The following is a 24,585-nucleotide window of genomic DNA, read 5'->3' as shown; positions in this document are numbered from 1 at the left end:
TGTAGGGTGCAGGGGGTGTCTGTGTGCCCCTGTAGGGTGCAGGGGGTGTCTGTGTGCCCCTGTAGGGTGTAGGGGGTGCCTGTGTGCCCCTGTAGGGTGCAGGGGGTGCCTGTGCGCCACTGTAGGGTGCAGGGGGTGTCTGTGTAACCCTGTAGGGTGCAGGGGGTGCCTCTGTGCCCCTGTAGGGTGCAGGGGGTGCCTGTGTGCCCCTGTAGGGTGCAGGGGGTGTCTGTGTGCCCCTGTAGGGTGCAGGGGGTGTCTGTGTGCCCCTGTAGGGTGTAGGGGGTGCCTGTGTGCCCCTGTAGGGTGCAGGGGGTGCCTGTGCGCCACTGTAGGGTGCAGGGGGTGCCTGTGTGCCCCTGTAGGGTGCAGGGGGTGCCTGTGCGCCCCTGTAGGGTGCAGGGGGTGTCTGTGTACCCCTGTAGGGTGCAGGGGGCTGAGTTTCCTCGCACAGCAGCCCCACATCTTCCCTGGAATCGCTGTTGTTCTGAGATTTGCATCCCCCTCCCCCTCCCTCCACCTACCCTTTCTTCTGGGGAAGGGGGATTTATTTTGCAGCCTGCCTTACAGCAGAGCAGACCTTAGTGCCGGCTCCTCTCTCCCTCAGAGGGGGACATAGGGACCAGGAGACAAAACCCCGTCCTCATCCTCCATGCCTGCTCCCCTCCCCCACCACCAGCCCTGCTCAAAATGACCCAGATCCCCCCATATTGGGCGACAGAGCCCAGCAGCAGCAGCAGCCCCTCACTCACAGCAGCCTGCCTCCTGCCAATATGGCCAAACTTTCCCTGCTAAACTCCATCCCCATCCTCTGAGGCCAGGGGAGACCCCGGGACCCCCTCCTCCGTCCCTGCATCCAGAGCCCGGGACCCCCTGCTCCGTCCCTGCATCCAGAGCCCGCATCTGGCCCCGGTCCCAGCATTTCCTGCAGACAAAGAGCCAGCAGAGGGGAGACCATGTTCCTGCGGGATCTGCTCCCAGCCCTGTGCCTGAGGATGGTACATGTGTGCCTGGTGTCAGCCCTCAGCCTGGACCCCATCTACTGGAACAGCTCCAACAGAAGGTCAGTACACCCCAACTGTCCCCCTGCACCCCAACTTTCCCCCCGCACCCCTACTGTGCTGCAGCCTGCACGGGGGATGTGTCCTGTGCACAGATCCTGCTGCAAGTGTGTAATATACAGTGTGCCTGCTGCAAGTGTGTAATATATAATGTATCTGCCTGCTGCAAGTGTGTAATATACAGTGTGCCTGCTGCAAGTGTGTAATATACAATGTATCTGCCTGCTGCAAGTGTGTAATATACAATGTATCTGCCTGCTGCAAGTGTGTAATATACAGTCTGCCTGCTGCAAGTGTGTAATATACAGTGTGCCTGCTGCAAGTAGGTAATATACAATGTATCTGCCTGCTGCAAGTGTGTCATATACAATGTATCTGCTGAAAGTGTCATATACACTGTGCCTGCTGCAAGTGTGTATCCTTTACATTGTATCTGCCTGCTGCAAGTGTCCTATACAATATATCTGCTGCAAGTTTGTGATATACACTGTATCTGTTTGCAAGTGTGTAACATACAATGTGCCTCCTGCAAGTGTGTAATATATATTTGTGCCTCCTGCAAGTGTGTAATATACACTGTACCTGCCTGCTGCAAGTGTGTAATATATACACTGTACGTGCCTGCTGCAAGTGTGTAATATATACACTGTACGTGCCTGCTGCAAGTGTGTAATATTTACACTGTATCTGCCTGCTGCAAGTGTGCAATATAAAGTGTGCCTGCTGCAAGTGTGTAATATATAATGTATCTGCCTGCTACAAGTGTGTAATATACACTGTGCCTGCTGCAAGTGTGTATCCTTTACATTGTATCTGCCTGCTGCAAGTGTCCTATACAATATATCTGCTGCAAGTTTGTGATATACACTGTATCTGTTTGCAAGTGTGTAACATACAATGTGCCTCCTGCAAGTGTGTAATATACACTGTACCTGCCTGCTGCAAGTGTGTAATATATACTGTATGTGCCTGCAAGTGTGTAATAATATCATATACACTGTATCCGCCTGCAAGTGTGTCATATACACAGTATCTGCCTGCTGCAAGTGTGTAATATTCACCTTATGTGCCTGCAAGTGTGTAATAATATCATATACACTGCATGTGCCTGCAAGTGTGTAATAATTCATATACACTGTATCTACCTGCAAGTGTGTAACAATATCATGTACACTGCAAGTGTGTAATAATATCATATACAATGTATGTGCCTGCAAGTGTGTAATAATATCATATACACTGCAAGTGTGTAATAATATCATATACACTGCAAGTGTGTAACAATATCATATACACTGTATGTGCCTGCAAGTGTGTAATAATATCATATACACTGTATCTGCCTGCAAGTGTGTAACAATATCATATACACTGCAAGTGTGTAATAATATCATATACACTGTATGTGCCTGCAAGTGTGTAACAATATCATATACACTGTATCTGCCTGCAAGTGTGTAACAATATCATATACACTGTATCTGCCTGCAAGTGTGTAACAATATCATATACACTGCAAGTGTGTAATAATATCATATACAATGTATGTGCCTGCAAGTGTGTAATATCATATACACTGTATGTGCCTGCAAGTGTGTAACAATATCATATACACTGTATGTGCCTGCAAGTGTGTAACAATATCATATACACTGTATGTGCCTGCAAGTGTGTAATAATATCATATACACTGTATGTGCCTGCAAGTGTGTAACAATATCATATACACTGTATGTGCCTGCAAGTGTGTAATAATATCATATACAATGTATCTGCCTACATATACTGTACTAGCTCATTTCTACCCCATCTGTGCCACCCCTGTCTGTCTGCCCTTCCCCTTTAGAATGTAAGGTCTGACGAGCAGGACCCTCTTCCCTAATGTGCTTTTCCTTATCTACCTTACACCGTCTTTGACGGCACCAAATCCTGTGTTCTCTGCCACGCTGATAGTTATGTCAGTGTCCTCTGCGGATGCAGCTATGTGTACCCTGTACTTGTCCTCACCTGTAATTGGGCGCTGCAGATCCCTTGTGATGCCTTATAACTAATTGATAATATCTGCAAGTGTGTAATAACGTCCTGTACATTGTATTGCCTGCAAGTGTGTGTTTTCTATACAATGTACTTGCCTGCAAGTGTGCAAATGTCCTATACATTGTATCTGCCTGCAAGTGTGCAAATAATACCTTATATACTCTATATGCCTACAAGTGTGCAACAAATGTCCTATACACTGTATCTCCCTGCGTGTGTGCAAATAATACCCTATACACTCTATATGCCATGCGAGTGTGCAGTTATTACCCTATACACTCTCTATGTGTGCAAAAAAGGTCTGTACACTTTATATGCCTGCAAATGTGCAAATAATGCCCTATACACTCTATATGCCTGCAAGTGTGTAATAATATCATACACACTGGATATTCCTGCAAGTGTGCAAAAAATGGCCAGTACAGTATATATGTGCAAATAATACCCTATACACTGTATCTGCCTATAAGTGTGTCTTACACACTGTATCTTGTCATTCCCATGCAAATGGCACAGGTGTCTTACATCTGCAGGCTCTGAAGAAACCATTTGAGGGTCGGCGTGTGAGGGGGGGGGGCAGCCGGCGGACCTGCTGCAGTAAGCGGCGTAACAACCACAGGCAACGCTGCGAAATTCACAGCGTTGCGTGTGGGACAGAATAAGGTCCTATATGCCTGCAAGTGTGTAATAATATCGTATACACTGTATCTGCCTGCAAGTGTGCAACTAATACCTTATTCACTGTATCTGCCTGCAGGTGTGCAACAAATATCCTAAACAGTATATATGACGGCAAGTGTGCAAATAATACCTATATGCCATGCAAGTGTGCAATTATTACCCTATACACTCTCTATGCCTGCACGTGTGCAAAAAAGGTCTATACACTGTATCTGCCTGCAAGTGTGCAAATAATATCCTATACACTATATGTCTGCAAGTATTTGTCCTATACACTGTATCTGACTGCAAGTGTGCAAATAATACCTTATACACTGTATCTGCCTGAAAGTGTGAAAAAGTACTCTATACACTCTGTATGCCTACAAGTGTGCAAATAATATCCTATACACTGTATCTGCATGCAAGTGTGCAAATAATATCCTATACACTGTATCTGCATGAAAGTGTGCAAATAATATCCTATACACTGTATCTGCATGCAAGTGTGCAAATAATATCCTATACACTGTATCTGCATGAAAGTGTGCAAATAATTTCCTATACACTGTATCTGCATGAAAGTGTGCAAATAATATCCTACATACTGTATCTGCCTGCAAGTATGTGGCCTATACACTGTATCTGACTGTGAGTGTGCAAATAATACTTTATACGCTGTATGCATGTACTAGTCTGCGCACACCTGTATGGAAGTGGAATGTCCTGTGTGATCCGGTTTGGGGGGTGGTCCTCCACTCTGTACGCTGTAGCCCTCAGAAATTAGAGTGCAGGTAATAGGTTACTCCCCCCCAGGCACTGGAGCGTTATAAAGCAGTCTGTGAGAGTATCAGTCAGGTAACATTGGGCCTGATTCATGTGTGTACAGGTGCAAATCTCTAGGTTATGGAGAGGACACATTCACCAAGTAACTCTGCCGCAGCAATCGCAGACAATTACGTACACGTCGCACCCTAGCGCACTAACGGGGGACTCCGAGTGCTGGAGCAGGCCTTATGCCTACACAAACTGGACGTGACAACCCAGGAGCAATGGTTCCCTGCGTGCATACCTCTGTACTCGGTCCGTTGGGCCCGGGGAGTGCCCCAGAATATATGATTTATACCACTGTACTCAGCTCCCTGTGCCTGGGGAGTGCCCCCAGAAAATATGAGTTATACCTCTGTACTCAGCTCCCTGTGCCTGGGGAGTGCCCCCAGAATATATGAGTTATACCTCTGTACTCAGTCCCCTGTGCCCAGGGAGTGTGAGTGCCCCCAGAATATATGAGTTATACCTCTGTACTCAGTCCCCTGTGCCCGGGGATAGTGAGTGCCCGGCATAATATATGAGTTATACCTCTGTACTCAGTCCCCTGTGCCCAGGGAGTGTGAGTGCCCCCAGAATATATGAGTTATACCTCTGTACTCAGCCCCCTGTGCCCATGGAGTGTGAGTGCCCCCAGAATATATGAGTTATACCTCTGTACTCAGTCCCCTGTGCCCAGGGAGTGTGAGTGCCCCCAGAATATATGAGTTATACCACTGTACTCAGCCTCCTGTGCCCGGTGAGTGTGAGTATCCGGCAGAATATATGAGTTATACCTCTGTACTCAGCCCCCTGTGCCCGGGGAGTGTGAGTGCCCCCAGAATATATGAGTTATACCTCTGTACTTAGCCCCCTGTGCCCGGGGAGTGCCCCCAGAATATATGAGTTATACCTCTGTACTCAGTCCCCGTGCCCAGGGAGTGTGAGTGCCCAGCAGAGTATATGAGTTATACCACTGTACTCAGCCCCTGTGCCCCGGGAGTGTGAGTGCCCCCAGAATATATGAGTTATACCTCTGTACTCAGTCTCCTGTGCCTGGGGAGTGCCCCCAGAATATATAAGTTATACCTCTGTACTCAGTCCCCTGTGCCCGGGGAGTGTGAGTGTCCCCAGAGTATATGAGTTATACCTCTGTACTCAGTCCCCTGTGCCCGGGGATAGTGAGTGCCCGGCATAATATATGAGTTATACCTCTGCACTCAGTCCCCTGTGCCCGGGGAGTGTGAGTGCCCAGCAGAGTATATGAGTTATACCTCTGCACTCAGTCCCCTGTGCCCGGGGAGTGTGAGTGCCCCCAGAATATATGAGTTATACCTCTGTACTCAGTCCCTGTGCCCGGGGAGTGTGAGTGCCCCCAGAATATGAGTTATACCTCTGTACTCAGCCCCTGTGCCCGGGGAGTGTGAGTGTCCGGCAGAATATATGAGTTGTTCCTCTGTACTCAGTCCCTGTGCCCGGGGAGTGTGAGTGTCCGGCAGAATATATGAGTTATACCTCTGCACTCAGTCCCCTGTGCCCGGGGAGTGTGAGTGCCCCCAGAATATGAGTTATACCTCTGTACTCAGCCCCTGTGCCCAGGGAGTGTGAGTGCCCCCAGAATATGAGTTATACCTCTGTACTCAGCCCCTGTGTCTGGGGAGTGTGAGTGCCTGGCAGAATATATGAGTTGTTCCTCTGTACTCGGTCCCTGTGCCCGGGGAGTGTGAGTGCCCGGCAGAGTATATGAGTTAAACCTCTGTACTCAGTCCCCTGTGTCTGGGGAGTGTGAGTGCCCGGCAGAGTATATGAGTTATACCTCTGTACTCAGTCCCCTGTGCCCGGTGAGTGTGAGTGCCCGGCAGAGTATATGAGTTATACCTCTGCACTCAATCCCTGTGCCCGGTGAGTGTGAGTGCCCGGCAGAGTATATGAGTTATACCTCTGTACTCAGTCCCCTGTGCCCGGTGAGTGTGAGTGCCCGGCAGAGTATATGAGTTATACCTCTGTACTCAGTCCCCTGTGCCCATGTATTTTGGCTATCGCAGTGTATGTAATGCACATGTTTCCCTTATAATTCTCACCGAGTGACCCCGAGCGGAACACGTGCACCCAGTATAAGAGCTCCTGTCCTGCAGAGCTTACAATCTAATCTTCCCAGGTTTAAAGGGAACACAACCCTGTAGACAGCTGCTAACCCTAATGATGATGTAATAGTGGTGCAGGTGTGATGTCACACGGAGAGAATGGGAGGAAGAGCTTGCACTCTGTCAGTAAGAGGGCGTGGCTGATTGATGGATGTCAGTGTTCCCTCAGCCTCGTGATACGTGGATGGGAATGTGCAGGTTTAAGGGGTTTAGGACTAATGAGCAAATATGAAACTACCCTGGGTATAGATGGCTGGGGTGTGGAGCGAGCTGCTCTGCGATCACAGGAAGTATGTGTGTATATATCTAGAAATATATATGGTGACAGTGTCGGTGGAACAGTGTCCCATGGGAATATTATTATTAAAGGGCCTCTACAGACTAAACCTGATTATATATTATACACGCACACAAACTGAGGGGAGTAATGATCCACCAACCAGAGTGCAGCATTCACCAGACAGTGTATGTCTTTCAGCATGCTGATTGGTGGATGATTGTTGTAAATATACTGAGGGATGGGGCAGGGGTGTAAAGTTATGTTTTTTTTTTAATTCATTTATTCCCATGACTGAGTGCGTAGGGGCCACAGTGCATTGCTTTGCCCAATGCCTGCAATGCTGCTGAGGCCAATCACTTTCTACCTTCCATGTATTTAAAAAATGACAGGAACTGATTGGTTGATATGTTTGTCTCCCTCCGAGATTTGATACACCTCCCCCAGTTGACACCATACTTATGTAGGCAGTGAAACGCGTTGGTTCATACCACTGGGTATATATCCTGCAGTTATTAACATGCCGTTCCCTGAGCCCGTTCTCGTACGGGATGCGGTCAGTTGGTCTACAGCATTATGGTCGACACCATTAGGTCGACATGGGAAAAGCTTGACACGGGTCTAGGTCGACATGGTTCTAGGGTGAAAGGTCATTAGTTTGACAGGTCGTTAGTCCAACAGGTCATTAGTTTGACATTGTCTAGGTCGACAGTCAAAAGGTCGACATGGAGTTCTTCTCTTTTTTTCAGCCAACATGTGCCGACAGGCGATATTTCATGCCCTACCATCCACTAGGGCGCGGTGGGAGAATAAAATAGTGTGCCGAATGTAGCGAGGCACCGTGCCCGACTCATTGCGAGCGCACCGAGCGTTGCGAGGGGATGCGGTGCACTTTAAACTGTGTCCATGTCGACTTAGTTGACATTCAGGTAAAAAAAAAACAGTGGAAACCGCATGTCGACCTTTTAACTGTTGACCTGTCGACCTAGAACCATGTCGACATTTTCCCATGTTGACCTTTTCCCATGTTGACCTAATGGTGTCCACCTAATGACTGTCGACCATAATGCAGTGTAGACCAAATGATCCCAACCCTTCTCATACATGCCACACAGACGTGGGCATCCTGGGCATTAGCTGCTTGTGCGGTCTGTCCTGTGGGCTGTGCGCTGACACGGCGAGACGCGTGCTCCGCTATATATACCCAGACGTAGGCTGGGACCCTCACACATACACTGACATGAATATAATGACAGAGGCTGGGAGGGGGGACACGCTGCTGCACTATACTGGCGTTGACAGACCCGTTCTGACATATCTAGGCTATGGATTTAGGGCAGGCGCCCAGATCCGCAGATAAAGTCTATTGTCATTCATTTCAGGTGAAACCAGCGTCAGACTGAATGCAGGCCCTGTCCGAGTGGGGCGGGATTGCTGACAGTCACCCGGATATGGCCAATAGCCAAACTCCGCCATTACAGTCCAGGTTTTCAGGCTATCCCCGTCGGGCCCATGTGGTGAAATGAAATGGACGGAGGTATTAATTAAGTCACCTGTGCTCGTTACAGTAATCACAGCTTGGCCAGATGAAAGGTCAAGTCTGACAGGTCGTCGGTATGTAACCCAAATCTGTCGGGTGCTGGCCAAGCTCCTGGCGTGGAGGAGTTCTCCTGGCGCTATCACCCATACCTGTATATTATGCAGCAGATTACGGCCTGATTCTGGTTCACTTGCAAAAGCAAATTCTCTCTCTAGTGGACAAAACCATGTGCACTGCAGGTGGGGCAGATGTAACATGTGCAGAGAGAGTTAGATTTGGGTGGCGTGTGTTCAAACTATATATATAAACCTATATATGGCCCTAACTGCGCGGAGTTTGTATATTCTCCCAGTACTTGCGTGGGTTTCCTCCGGGTACTCCGGTTTCCTCCCACAATCCATATACTGGTAGGCTAATTGGCTCCCCAAAAAATTAACCCTAGAATGTCTGTGTGTGCGTGTACATGTGGTAGGGAATATAGATTGTAAGCCCACTGGGCCAGAGACTGATGTGAATGTTCAACTATACTCTGTACAGCGCTGCGGAATATGTGTGCGCTATATAAATAAATGGTAATAATAGTCTCTGTACAGCGCTGCGGAATATGTGTGCACTATATAATAACTGGTAATAATATTCTCTGTACAGCGCTGCAGAATATGTGTGCGCTATATAAATAAATGGTAATAATAGTCTCTGTACAGCGCTGCGGAATATGTGTGCGCTATATAATAACTGGTAATAATATTCTCTGTACAGCGCTGCAGAATATGTATGCCCTATATAAATAACTGGTAAAAATAGTCTCTGTACAGCGCTGCGGAATATGTGTGCGCTATATAATAACTGGTAATAATATTCTCTGTACAGCGCTGCGGAATATGTGTGCGCTATATAATAACTGGTAATAATAGTCTCTGTACAGAGCTGTGGAATATGTGTGCTCTGCATAATAACTGGTAATAATATTCTCTGTACAGCGCTGCGGAATATGTGTGCTCTATATAATAACTGGTAATAATCTCTGTACAGCGCTGCGGAATATGTGTGCGCTATATAAATAACTGGTAATAATAGTCTCTGTACAGCGCTGCAGAATATGTGTGCGCTATATAATAACTGGTAATAATAGTCTCTCTACAGCACTGCGGAATATGTGTGCGCTATATAATAACTGGTAATAATAGTCTCTCTACAGCACTGCGGAATATGTGTGCGCTATATAATAACTGGTAATAATATTCTCTGTGCAGCGCTGCGGAATATGTGTGCGCTATATAATAACTGGTAATAATCTCTGTACAGCGCTGCGGAATATGTGTGCGCTATATAAATAACTGGTAATAATAGTCTCTGTACAGCGCTGCAGAATATGTGTGCGCTATATAATAACTGGTAATAATAGTCTCTCTACAGCACTGCGGAATATGTGTGCGCTATATAATAACTGGTAATAATAGTCTCTCTACAGCACTGCGGAATATGTGTGCGCTATATAATAACTGGTAATAATAGTCTCTGTACAGCGCTGCGGAATATGTGTGCGCTATATAATAACTGGTAATAAGATTCTTTGTACAGCGCTGCGGAATATGTGTGCGCTATATAAATAACTGGTAATAATAGTCTCTGTACAGCGCTGCAGAATATGTGTGCGCTATATAATAACTGGTAATAATAGTCTCTGTACAGCGCTGCGGAATATGTGTGCGCTATATAATAACTGGTAATAATAGTCTCTGTACAGCGCTGCAGAATATGTGTGCGCTATATAAATAAATGGTAATAATAGTCTCTGTACAGCGCTGCGGAATATGTGTGCGCTATATAAATAAATGGTAATAATAGTCTCTGTACAGCGCTGCGGAATATGTGTGCGCTATATAATAACTGGTAATAATATTCTCTGTACAGCGCTGCGGAATATGTGTGTGCTATATAAATAACTGGTAATAATAGTCTCTGTACAGCGCTGCGGAATATGTGTGCGCTATAAAATAACTGGTAATAATAGTCTCTGTACAGCGCAGCGGAATATGTGCGTGCTATATAATAACTGGTAATAATATTCTCTGTACAGCGCTGCGGAATATGTGTGCGCTATATAATAACTGGTAATAATAGTCTCTGTACAGCGCAGCGGAATATGTGTGCGCTATATAATAACTGGTAATAATATTCTCTGTACAGCGCTGCGGAATATGTGTGCGCTATATAATAACTGGTAATAATAGTCTCTGTACAGCGCTGCAGAATATGTGTGCGCTATATAATAACTGGTAATAATAGTCTCTGTACAGCTCTGCGGAATATGTGTGCGCTATATAATAACTGGTAATAATAGTCTCTGTACAGCGCTGCGGAATATGTGTGCGCTATATAAATAACTGGTAATAATAATCTCTGTACAGCGCTGCGGGATATGTGTGCGCTATATAATAACTGTTAATAATATTCTCTGTACAGCGCTGTGGAATATGTGTGTGCTATATAATAACTGGTAATAATAGTCTCTGTACAGTGCTGCGCAATATGTGTGCACTATATAAATAACTGGTAATAATATTCTCTGTACAGCGTGGCGGAATATGTGTGCGCTATATAATAACTGGTAATAATAGTCTCTGTACAGCACTACGGAATATGTGTGCGCTATATAATAACTGGTAATAATAGTCTCTGTACAGCGCTGCAGAATATGTGTGCGCTATATAATAACTGGTAATAATAGTCTCTGTACAGCGCTGCGGAATATGTGTGCGCTTTATAATAACTGGTAATAATAATCTCTGTACAGCGCTGCGGAATATGTGTGCGCCATATAATAACTGGTAATAATAGTCTCTGTACAGCGCTGCGGAATATGTGTGCGCTATATAAATAAATGGTAATAATAGTCTCTGTACAGCGCTGCGAAATATGTGTGCGCTATATAAATAACTGGGGATAATATTCTCTGTACAGTGCTGCGGAATATGTGTGCGCTATATAATAACTGGTAATGATAGTCTCTGTACAGCGCTGCGGAACATGTGTGCGCTATATGAATAACTGGTAATAATATTCCCTGTACAGTGCTGCAGAATATGTGTGCGCTATATAATAACTGGTAATAATATTCTCTGTACAGCGCTGCGGAATATGTGTGCACTATATAATAACTGGTGATAATATTCTCAGTACAGTGCTGCGGAATATGTGTGCGCTATATAATAACTGGTAATAAATCTCTGTACAGTGCTGCGGAATATGTGTGCGCTATATAATAACTGGTAATAGTATTCTCTGTACAGCGCTGCGGAATATGTGTGCGCTATATAAATAACTGGTAATAATAGTCTCTGTACAGCGCTGCGGAATATGTGTGCGCCATATAATAACTGGTAATAATAGTCTCTGTACAGCGCTGCGGAATATGTGTGTGCTATATAATAACTGGTAATAATATTATCTGTACAGCGCTGTGGAATATGTGTGCACTATATAATAACTGGTAATAATAGTCTCTGTACAGCGCTCCGGAATATGTGTGCGCTATATAAATACCTGGTAATAATAGTCTCTGTACAGCGCTATGGAATATGTGTGCGCTATATAATAACTGGTAATAATAATCTCTGTACAGCGCTGCAGAATATGTGTGTGCTATATAATAACTGGTAATAATAGTCTCTGTACAGTGCTGTGGAATATGTGTGTGCTATATAATAACTGGTAATAATAGTCTCTGTACAGCACTTTGGAATATGTGTGCGCTATATAATAACTGGTAATAATAGTCTCTGTACAGCGCTGTGGAATATGTGTGTGCTATATAAATAAATGGTAATAATAGTCTCTGTACAGCGCTGCGGAATATGTGTGCACTATATAAATAACTGGTAATAATAGTCTCTGTACAGCGCTGCAGAATATGTGTGCGCTATATAATAACTGGTAATAGTCTCTGTACAGCGCTGTGGAATATGTGTGCGCTATATAATAACTGGTAATAATAGTCTCTGTACAGCTCTGCGGAATATGTGTGCGCTATATAATATCTGGTAATAATAGTCTCTGTATAGCGCTGCGGAATATGTGTGCGCTATATAATAACTGGTAATAATAGTCTCTGTACAGCGCTGCAGAATATGTGTGCGCTATATAATAACTGGTAATAATAGTCTCTGTACAGCTCTGCGGAATATGTGTGCGCTATATAATAACTGGTAATAATAGTCTCTGTACAGCGCTGCGGAATATGTGTGCGCTATATAAATAACTGGTAATAAAGAAAACCGATGGCTGAATAAGCTGGAGGTGACATAAACTACCGAAGGAGTCTGAGATGCCTGCACTTTGTTTGTGGTTTAGGTTTAGGCTATGATGCTGCAGGTATAGCCAATTAGGGAGTAGGGAGGAGTTTCCTGTTGTAGGAATAGCCAGAGGTCAGGTGATCTGCACTCTGGTCCGGTTTTCCAAGGAGCAGGTTGGTTTCAGACTTTCTCCTGTACATATTCCTCTTTCATCGCTACTTATTCCTCTGCTGTCAAGCATACTTCTCTATCATTTCCTTTTACACCTACCTCTCTCTCTCTTTCATTCCAGCTGCTCCTTGGGGGATTTGGGCCAGATAGTGTAGCGCTGCTGCTGCCCGGCCTAGCCATGCCGCGCCCGCGGAGAACCATCCACCCTCCCTCCCGTTTTGCACAGCCCGGCTCCCCCTCTGCTCCCCCAACGGCCAGCGTCACGCAGGCCGGGCGGGGAGGCAGAGCGGCGGCGAGAGCGGGTACACTGCGGCGGGGCGCGAGGTCCGCGTCATCGGCTGATGACGCGGTGGCGCGCGGCGCCAGGCCGCAAGCTAACAGAGCGAGTAGCGCTCCCGCCCGGGGTAGCGGAGGCACCCCCGGCGGAGGTAGTCAGCGGGGCAGGCGCACGCGGTCCCAGGGTCCCGCAGCAGCAGGCACAGGTGCATCCGCGCCTGTCCAAGATGGCCGCCGGACGCGAGCTGCGGGTTCTGGGACACAGCCCAGGGATTCTGCTGCCCAGCCTGCCCAGCCTACTTTGCCCACGCAGGGCCACCCCTCCACGGGGTCCCCCATGACTCCCTTAAGGAGGGCAAGGAGCGGGTGGCTCTCTAGGGCGCGCTTGCTATCCCAGCGCGTCAGGCTCTCACAGGCAGCGCAGGCTATTTCAGCCACGGCTGCAGAGACAGTGTCCCCTGGAGTTGCGCAGGCACCCTCCACAGAGGTGGATATGGCGGTGGTGCGGCAGCTGGTAGCGATGCTGACGCCGCGGGCGGGTCAGCAACCGGTACAGACAGGGCCTGGGTATCTAGCTACTACTGTCCTCCCTTCTGTTCCTTCTATCCGGGACCCTGCGGCACACGTGCTGGCAGCTCTGGGCACGCCTTTCGCGAATATGGCTTCCACACCGCCAAGGGACGCAGTCGTGCCGACACCATCGCAGCACCAGGCAGAGGAGGCCATTGCCGGGCCGTCAGAGGTGGCTGGTCCCTCCGGAACAGCAGGTGCGGCTACAGCGGGAGCTGTGTCAGGTGGGTCAGCCAGAGCACGCAAGAAGCGCAGGCGCAGGTATTCCCGTACATTCTCCTCCTCGGGGTCAGAGTCCGTGACCTCCGGCGAGGAGGGGGGACGCAGATCCAGGCACAGGCACAGACGCTCTAGGAGACACCGGAGGCGCTCGCAGTCCTCCAGTGGCGACTCGGGCTCCCCGTTGTTTCCTAGGGGGCAGGTGGTCCACTGCGAGAATACGGCAGTACTAAGAGGCCTCAGGCGCAGCGTAAGGGATAGGATAAGGGAGGGCAGATACGTCAGCTTCTTTACTATGACTGCGCAGGATGAGAAAGATTACCGCGAGGCAAAGCGTAAAGGGGGGATTGGCGAGGCAGCCTACTGCACGTATCAGAGGTGGCAAGTGGGGGTGTTTATGTTTGCTGCATGCTACTTGGAGACCAGACCCCAGGAGCATATGAATGTTATTAGATACATCCATATGATGCACGCCATGTATATGGACGACGGTGAGAACGTCTGGCGGGCTTATGACGAGCAATTCCGGCGGAAGCAGTCGGGTTGTGAGATCATGGCCCTTGGCGCTAAGGATGTCGAGGTGTGGATGGGTAAGAAACCGTCGGTTTCGACCTCCGCCGCCCCGGCTCCGGTGGTTTCAACACCCGCGTCTGCCCCACGCAGGGCCCCCTCGTCCTTTCGCGGGGGCTCTGGAGGGGGGCAGTCAGCGGGCAGATGCTTTGCTTACAACGGGGCAGGATGCGCAGCGGGTTCCCGCTGTAAGTTTCGTCACCAATGCTCAAAGTGCTGGGGAGGACACCCGGTTAAGGAGTGCACGCGTGGCAAACAGGCTGGGGGGGCTCCCAGGCAAAATGCCGGAGCCAACCCAGCCCCTGCTCCTCCACAGTAAGGCCCCGTCCCCCGTGAGGGGCGAACGCCTAGCCAGTTGGCTGGGGCGTTACCCCCTCCGGGATGAAGCGCAGTTTCTGGCCGCGGGTTTCTCGCAAGGATTCCTCCTCCCCATTCAAGGGGAGGTGGCGTCCGGGTCCCCGAGAAACCTGAAGTCGGCAATCGACATGCCCCAAGTCGTCCTGGAGAAGGTCGAGAAGGAGGTAAAATTGGGTAGGATGGTGGGCCCATTTCCTGAACCTCCGGTTCAGGGTTTGGTACTGTCACCTATTGGAGTAGTCCCCAAGAAAGAGACAGGCAAGTTTCGCCTGATACAGCATCTGTCCCACCCACCTGGATTGTCTGTGAATGATGCAATTCCTATGGAGTTGTGTCATGTACGGTACCAATCCTTCGAGGAGGCTTTAGCTATTGTGCGCGGCTTCGGGGGGCGGGCCCTGCTAGGCAAGGTTGACATCGAGTCGGCATTCCGACTGCTGCCCCTGCACCCGGACTCCTTTAGGTTCATGGGTTTTAAGCTGCCTTCAGGTTATTATGTAGACCGTTGCCTGCCTATGGGCTGCTCGGTGTCCTGCGCCTACTTCGAGTGTTTTAGCAGCTTCCTGCATTGGTGCGTCACGGAGTATACGGGCGAGCCGGGGGTCGCCCATTATTTGGACGACTTCCTGTGCGTAGGCCCGGCTGATTCCCCGCGTTGCGGGGCTCTCCTGAGCGCAATGCAGCAGCTGTTCTTACATTTCGGAGTCCCTGTCGCGGAGGACAAGACAGAGGGGCCTACTGAATGCCTTTCATTCTTGGGCATTGAGATTGACACGCGGGCCGGGTGCTGCAGGTTGCCCCTTGATAAGCTTGCACGGCTACAAGGGGCGATCTCCCAGTCCCTGGCCTTCGGCAAACTCCGGGTACGCCAGCTACAGTCCCTACTGGGCCTGTTTCACTTCGCCTGCCGGGTTATCCCCATGGGGAGGGTTTTCTGTCGAAAACTGGAACTGGCCATGGCGGGTCCAAATAGGCCCCAATTCTTTGTCCGCCTGAATGCTGAGCTCAAAAGGGATCTTAGAGTTTGGGACGTTTTCCTCCGCGACTTCAACGGTGTGTTGCTGTGGCCTAGCCCTCCGCGGTACAGCGAGGAATTGCAGCTATACACCGATGCGGCCGGGGGAATAGGCTTTGGAGCCTTCCTGCACGGCTCTTGGTGCGCGGAGACCTGGCCGGAGGAATGGGCACAAGAGGGGCTCACCAGGAACATGCTTCTCCTGGAGCTGTTCCCTATTGTGGTGGCCCTGGAACTGTGGGGCGACCGCCTACGTGATGCCTGCATCACCTTCTGGTGTGATAACCTGGGGGTGGTGCAGGCCATCAACAGACAGAGCTCTTCTTCTCTCCCTGTGGTGCGCCTGCTCTCTCGCCTTGTATTGGTATGTCTGCGGCTTAACCTGCATTTTGTGGCCAGGCACATTCCCGGGGTGGACAACTCGGTGGCCGACGCCCTGTCCAGGCGTGACTGGGCTAGGTTCCGGTCCCTAGCTCCGGGAGCGGATTTGGTTGGTGAGCCGTGTCCTCCTTATGTTTGGCAGGTCATCAGGCCGGCATGGAGGAACTAGCCATGCGGGCTATTGCTCCCAGGACGCTGCGTTGTTACCAAGCTGGCTGGCTGGAATGGGAACAATTCAGAATGTCCGCGTCACAGCAAGGTAAGGCCCCGGGCGAAGCCATGCTTGCGTTTGTGTGGAGTTTGTACTCCGGAGGGCGGACTGTGTCAGCCGTGAGACGGCTGTTGGCCGGCGTGTCGTTCTTCTCATCGCTGTATGGGAGATCGGACCCCGGCCGGTCTTTTCTTGTGTCTCGGGCCCTGAGGGGCTGGCGGCGCGCTTCCCCTGTGGCTCCAGATAGCAGAAGGCCCATTGACGTGTCCCTGCTGCCTCCCTTATTGGGGGCGGTTTGGGATGTATGTCACTCTGAATATGAGGTCCGACTGTTTCGCTTGGCATATGCCATGGCATTCCATGGAGCTTTCAGGGTCGGCGAGCTGGTAGCCCCGTCGAGGCATCGACCTTCTCCTCTGTTGTTAGAGGATGTATTGATACAGGGCGATTTGGTTTGGTGCCGGGTAAGACGTTCCAAGACGGATCAGACTGGGAGAGGCCAATGGCTGTCACTGCAACCGTGCCTGGTGGAAGGGATTTGCCCAGTGGTGATGGCAAGCGCCTACGCCCTGCTGCGTCCTGACCGCCCTGGGGCATGGTTAATGCATGAAGACAGCTCTTCATTGACAAAATACCAGTTCTGCCATGTTTTGCAGCGTGCCCTGGGATCTCTTGGCCTGGATCCGCGGGAGTTTGGTACACACTCCTTCCGGATCGGGGCGGCCACATCTGCTGCTGCTGGGGGTCAATCCGACGCAGAGATACAGTCTCTGGGTCGATGGCGCTCGGCAGCGTTCCGCAGATACATTCGGCCTGGCCTGTCTCTCCATCTGCAAGACTGTAACCGACTGGACGCATAAGTACTCGTCTCACTTTAGCGGGAGTCTTGAGGTGGTCCACTTTCCCCCGGGGGCACAATTCGGCTTAATTCCAATCTGACATGGCGTCCTGGTTAGTTTACTCCGGGGGTTTTCTGTGCAGTGTGCCTCAAGGTCTGGTCGGTTACGGTTTCTTTATCTTTGCCTTCTCCGGTGTGGTTTGTTTGTTAAGTGAGGTGTGAATTTGATGGCATGTGTCCTAACCTGTTTACATCTTTCAGGTCGCAGGGACTCCAAGACAGTGTGGGTGATGGGACACTCTTTTGTCCACTGGGCATCAATGGCGTGTGGCAGTTTGAATGAAAGTATGCGAGTGAAAGCTCAGAAAGTGCGATGGTTGGGTGTGCGAGGCATGCGTTGGGGAGCGCTACGGGGCCTTTTGCTGAGGTCGGTGCGGGACTTCGGAGTCCCTGAGGTGCTAATTTTGCACCTGGGCGGAAACGATCTAGGCCAATGCACCGCCTTAGAACTTAGGTCGATTATTATCAGGGACCTGCATATTGTGGCTCAAGCGCTCCCTTGCTGCCAACTGATTTGGTCCTCAATGATTCCTAGGCGGGTCTGGAGGAATGCTAGGTCAGGGCCCCGCTTGGATAGCGCACGGAGGAAGGTCAATGCTGCGGTGCAGCGATACCTGTTGGCTAATAGGGGTGGAGTCATCAGGCATGACTCCATCACCTATAAGCGGGGTTCCCTGTATAGGCCGGACGGTGTCCATCTGAGTCCTGAGGGAATGGCCATATTCCTGGACGATTTGTTTAGAGGTTTTAGTTGATGTGTTGTTGTTTAGTAAGTGCTGAGCGTTTAGGGTGGCGGTGCTGCAGCCTAAGGCTTGGCTTGTGGCGGTAAAGAACGGTCCTTGTTCAAATGAAGTGTTATGAGGATAGTGGGGTGCGCTCTCCCGTCAATGATACGCTTGTAGCCCATGCCCCTTGGACAGGGGTGGGATGCACCACTTGCCCGAGTGGGTAGCGTGGGAGAGTTGAACACCAATGATGTATGAATGGTGTGATGTCATCTTACCCCTCCTTTTTCTCTATGACCGTTCTTTAGGGCCGCCACCCTCTTTTATAGATTAATATATATAGTTGTCAATTAATAAATTTGACATTCATTATTTGAAACGCCAGCACTTGTGTCTGTCTCTTTATTTGTAGTGTTAAGTTAGATAAGTTTAGATAAGTTATTAAAGTGTTATGGCATAAAGATTGCCGATGGTACGTTTAAGAAAACCGATGGCTGAATAAGCTGGAGGTGACATAAACTACCGAAGGAGTCTGAGATGCCTGCACTTTGTTTGTGGTTTAGGTTTAGGCTATGATGCTGCAGCTATAGCCAATTAGGGAGTAGGGAGGAGTTTCCTGTTGTAGGAATAGCCAGAGGTCAGGTGATCTGCACTCTGGTCCGGTTTTCCCCACCCTCCCTCCCTATTTTTCTATCCTTTCTTGGCGGCGGTAAAGAACGGTCCTTGTTCAAATGAAGTGTTATGAGGATAGTGGGGTGCGCTCTCCCGTCAATGATACGCTTGTAGCCCATGCCCCTTGGACAGGGGTGGGATGCACCACTTGCCCGAGTGGGTAGCGTGGGAGAGTTGAACACCAATGATGTATGAATGGTGTGATGTCATCTTACCCCTCCTTTTTCTCTATGACCGTTCTTTAGGGCCGCCACCCTCTTCTATAGATTAATATATATAGTTGTCAATTAATAAATTTGACATTCATTATTTGAAACGCCAGCACTTGTGTCTGTCTCTTTATTTGTAGTGTTAAGTTAGATAAGTTTAGATAAGTTATTAAAGTGTTATGGCATAAAGATTGCCGATGGTACGTTTATAATCTCTGTACAGCGCTGCGGGATATGTGTGCGCTATATAATAACTGTTAATAATATTCTCTGTACAGCGCTGTGGAATATGTGTGTGCTATATAATAACTGGTAATAATAGTCTCTGTACAGTGCTGCGGAATATGTGTGCACTATATAAATAACTGGTAATAATATTCTCTGTACAGCGTGGCGGAATATGTGTGTGCTATATAATAACTGGTAATAATATTCTCTGTACAGTGCTACGGAATATGTGTGCGCTATATAATAACTGGTAATAATAGTCTCTGTACAGCGCTGCAGAATATGTGTGCGCTATATAATAACTGGTAATAATAGTCTCTGTACAGCGCTGCGGAATATGTGTGCGCTTTATAATAACTGGTAATAATAATCTCTGTACAGCGCTGCAGAATATGTGTGCGCCATATAATAACTGGTAATAATAGTCTCTGTACAGCGCTGCAGAATATGTGTGCGCTATATAATAACTGGTAATAATAGTCTCTGTACAGCGCTGCGGAATATGTGTGCGCTATATAAATAAATGGTAATAATAGTCTTTGTACAGCGCTGCGGAATATGTGTGCGCTATATAAATAACTGGGGATAATATTCTCTGTACAGTGCTGCGGAATATGTGTGCGCTATATAATAACTGGTAATGATAGTCTCTGTACAGCGCTGCGGAACATGTGTGCGCTACATGAATAACTGGTAATAATATTCCCTGTACAGTGCTGCAGAATATGTGTGCGCTATATAATAACTGGTAATAATATTCTCTGTACAGCGCTGCGGAATATGTGTGCACTATATAATAACTGGTGATAATATTCTCAGTACAGTGCTGCGGAATATGTGTGCGCTATATAATAACTGGTAATAAATCTCTGTACAGCGCTGCGGAATATGTGTGCGCTATATAATAACTGGTAATAGTATTCTCTGTACAGCGCTGCGGAATATGTGTGCGCTATATAAATAACTGGTAATAATAGTCTCTGTACAGCGCTGCGGAATATGTGTGCGCCATATAATAACTGGTAATAATAGTCTCTGTACAGCGCTGCGGAATATGTGTGTGCTATATAATAACTGGTAATAATATTATCTGTACAGCGCTGTGGAATATGTGTGCACTATATAATAACTGGTAATAATAGTCTCTGTACAGCGCTCCGGAATATGTGTGCGCTATATAAATACCTGGTAATAATAGTCTCTGTACAGCGCTATGGAATATGTGTGCGCTATATAATAACTGGTAATAATAATCTCTGTACAGCGCTGCAGAATATGTGTGTGCTATATAATAACTGGTAATAATAGTCTCTGTACAGTGCTGTGGAATATGTGTGTGCTATATAATAACTGGTAATAATAGTCTCTGTACAGCACTTTGGAATATGTGTGCGCTATATAATAACTGGTAATAATAGTCTCTGTACAGCGCTGTGGAATATGTGTGCGCTATATAAATAAATGGTAATAATAGTCTCTGTACAGCGCTGCGGAATATGTGTGCGCTATATAAATAACTGGTAATAATAGTCTCTGTACAGCGCTGCAGAATATGTGTGCGCTATATAATAACTGGTAATAGTCTCTGTACAGCGCTGTGGAATATGTGTGCGCTATATAATAACTGGTAATAATAGTCTCTGTACAGCTCTGCGGAATATGTGTGCGCTATATAATAACTGGTAATAGTCTCTGTACAGCGCTGTGGAATATGTGTGCGCTATATAATAACTGGTAATAATAGTCTCTGTACAGCTCTGCGGAATATGTGTGCGCTATATAATATCTGGTAATAATAGTCTCTGTATAGTGATACTGAGTATACACTGACGCCGGTCCCACTGCTGCTTTGTATAGTGATACTGACTACACTGACGGCGGTCACGCTGCTGCTCTGTATAGTGATACTGAGTATACACTGACGGCGGTCACACTGCTGCTCTGTATAGTGATACTGAGTATACACTGACGGCGGTCACGCTGCTGCTCTGCATAGTGATACTGAGTATACACTGACGCCAGTCACGCTGCTGCTCTGTATAGTGATACTGAGTATACACTGACGGCGGTCACGCTGCTGCTATGTATAGTGATACTGAGTATACACTGACGCCGGTCACGCTGCTGCTCTGTATAGTGATACTGAGTATACACTGACGCCGGTCACGCTGCTACTCTGTATAGTGATACTGAGTATACACTGACGGCGGTCCCACTGCTGCTCAGTATAGTGATACTGAGTATACACTGACGGCGGTCACGCTGCTGCTCCGTATAGTGATACTAAGTATACACTGACGCCGGTCCCGCTGCTGCTCTGTATAGTGATACTGAGTATACACTGACGGCGTCACGCTGCTGCTCCGTATAGTGATACTGAGTATACACTGACGGCGGTCCCGCTGCTGCTCTGTATAGTGGTACTGAGTATACACTGATGGTCACACTGCTGCTCTGTATAGTGATACTGAGTATACACTGACGCCGGTCACGCTGCTGCTCTGTATAGTGGTACTGAGTATACACTGACGGCGGTCCCACTGCTGCTCTGTATAGTGATACTGAGTATACACTGACGCCGGTCACGCTGCTGCTCCGTATAGTGATACTGAGTATACACTGACGGCGTCACACTGCTGCTCTGTATAGTGGTACTGAGTATACACTGACGGCGTCACGCTGCTGCTCCGTATAGTGGTACTGAGTATACACTGACGGCGTCACGCTGCTGCTCCGTATAGTGATACTGAGTATACACTGACGGCGGTCATGCTACTGCTCTGTATAGTGATACTGAGTATACACTGACGGTCACACTGCTGCTCTGTATAGTGATACTGAGTATACACTGACGCCGGTCACGCTGCTGCTCTGTGTAGTGATACTGAGTATACACTGACGGCGTCACGCTGCTGCTCTGTATAGTGGTACTGAGTATACACTGACGGCGTCACGCTGCTGCTCTGTATAGTGGTACTGAGTATACACTGATGGCGGTCACGCTGCTGCTCCGTATAGTGATACTGAGTATACACTGACGGTGGTCACACTGCTGCTCTGTATAGTGATACTGAGTATACACTGACGGCGGTCACGCTGCTGCTATGTATAGTGATACTGAGTATACACTGACGGTCCCGCTGCTGCTCTGTATAGTGATACTGAATATACACTGACGGCGGTCCCGCTGCAGCTCCGTATAATGATACTGAGTATACACTGACGGCGGTCCCGCTGCTGCTCTGTATAGTGATACTGAGTATACACTGACGGCGGTCACGCTGCTGCTCTGTATAGTGATACTGAGTATACACTGACGGCGGTCACGCTGCTGCTATGTATAGTGATACTGAGTATACACTGACGGTCACACTGCTCTGTATAGTGATACTGAGTATACACTGACGGCGGTCCCACTGCTGCTCAGTATAGTGATACTGAGTATACACTGACGGCGGTCCCACTGCTGCTCTGTATAGTGATACTGAGTATACACTGACGCCGGTCACGCTGCTGCTCAGTATAGTGATACGGAGTATACACTGACGGCGGTCACGCTGCTGCTCTGTATAGTGATACTGAGTATACACTGACGGCGGTCACGCTGCTGCTATGTATAGTGATACTGAGTATACACTGACGGTCACACTGCTCTGTATAGTGATACTGAGTATACACTGACGGCGGTCCCACTGCTGCTCAGTATAGTGATACTGAGTATACACTGACGGCGGTCCCACTGCTGCTCTGTATAGTGATACTGAGTATACACTGACGGCGTCACGCTGCTGCTCTGTATAGTGATACTGAGTATACACTGACGGCGGTCACGCTGCTGCTCTGTATAGTGATACTGAGTATACACTGACGGCGTCACGCTGCTGCTCTGTATAGTGATACTGAGTATACACTGACGGCGTCACGCTGCTGCTCTGTATAGTGATACTGAGTATACACTGACGGCGGTCCCGCTGCTGCTCCGTATAGTGATACTGAGTATACACTGACGCCGGTCACGCTGCTGCTCCGTATAGTGATACTGAGTATACACTGACGCCGGTCACGCTGTTGCTCTGTATAGTGATACTGAGTATACACTGACGCCGGTCACGCTGCTGCTCTGTATAGTGGTACTGAGTATACACTAACGGCGGTCACGCTGCTGCTCTGTATAGTGATACTGAGTATACACTGACGGCGGTCACGCTGCTGCTATGTATAGTGATACTGAGTATACACTGACGGCGGTCACGCTGCTGCTCTGTATAGTGATACTGAGTATACACTGACGGCGGTCCCACTGCTGCTCTGTATAGTGGTACTGAGTATACACTGACGGCGGTCACGCTGCTGCTCTGTATAGTGATACTGAGTATACACTGACGGCGGTCACGCTGCTGCTCTGTATAGTGGTACTGAGTATACACTGACGGCGGTCCCACTGCTGCTCTGTATAGTGGTACTGAGTATACACTGACGCCGGTCACGCTGCTGCTCTGTATAGTGATACTGAGTATACACTGACGCCGGTCACGCTGCTGCTCCGTATAGTGATACTGAGTACACACTGACGCCGGTCACGCTGCTGCTCCGTATAGTGATACTGAGTATACACTGACGGCGGTCACGCTGCTGCTCTGTATAGTGATACTGAGTACACACTGACGCCGGTCACGCTGCTGCTCTGTATAGTGATACTGAGTATACACTAACGGCGGTCACGCTGCTGCTCTGTATAGTGATACTGAGTATACACTGACGGCGGTCACGCTGCTGCTATGTATAGTGATACTGAGTATACACTGACGGCGGTCCCGCTGCTGCTCTGTATAGTGATACTGAGTATACACTGACGGCGGTCCCGCTGCTGCTCTGTATAGTGGTACTGAGTATACACTGACGGCGGTCACGCTGCTGCTCTGTATAGTGATACTGAGTATACACTGACGGCGGTCACGCTGCTGCTCTGTATAGTGGTACTGAGTATACACTGACGGCGGTCCCACTGCTGCTCTGTATAGTGGTACTGAGTATACACTGACGCCGGTCACGCTGCTGCTCTGTATAGTGATACTGAGTATACACTGACGCCGGTCACGCTGCTGCTCTGTATAGTGATACTGAGTACACACTGACGCCGGTCACGCTGCTGCTCCGTATAGTGATACTGAGTATACACTGACGGCGGTCACGCTGCTGCTCTGTATAGTGATACTGAGTATACACTGACGGCGGTCCCACTGCTGCTCTGTATAGTGGTAG

The 24,585-nt window shown here is 48.6% G+C and overlaps 1 protein-coding gene across 1 annotated transcript in view; it reads left to right on the top strand.

The window, feature by feature from the left end:
- Nucleotides 1-525: 525 nt before the first annotated feature.
- The window catches only part of EFNB3 (ephrin B3), a 53,936-nt gene continuing 29,876 nt past the window's right edge, over nt 526-24,585 (top strand). Inside the window, exon 1 of the mRNA XM_083185672.1 lies at nt 526-1,063. Coding sequence (XP_083041798.1) covers nt 957-1,063 — 107 coding nt within the window. The 5' untranslated portion in view covers nt 526-956. The remainder of the gene's footprint in view (nt 1,064-24,585) is intronic.

The sequence above is a fragment of the Crinia signifera genome, chromosome 4 (assembly GCF_055691185.1).
Source record: "Crinia signifera chromosome 4, ASM5569118v1, whole genome shotgun sequence".
NCBI lineage: Eukaryota > Metazoa > Chordata > Amphibia > Anura > Myobatrachidae > Crinia > Crinia signifera.
The sequence above is the reverse complement of the archived record's forward strand: the minus strand, read 5'-3'. Positions and strand labels throughout refer to the sequence as shown.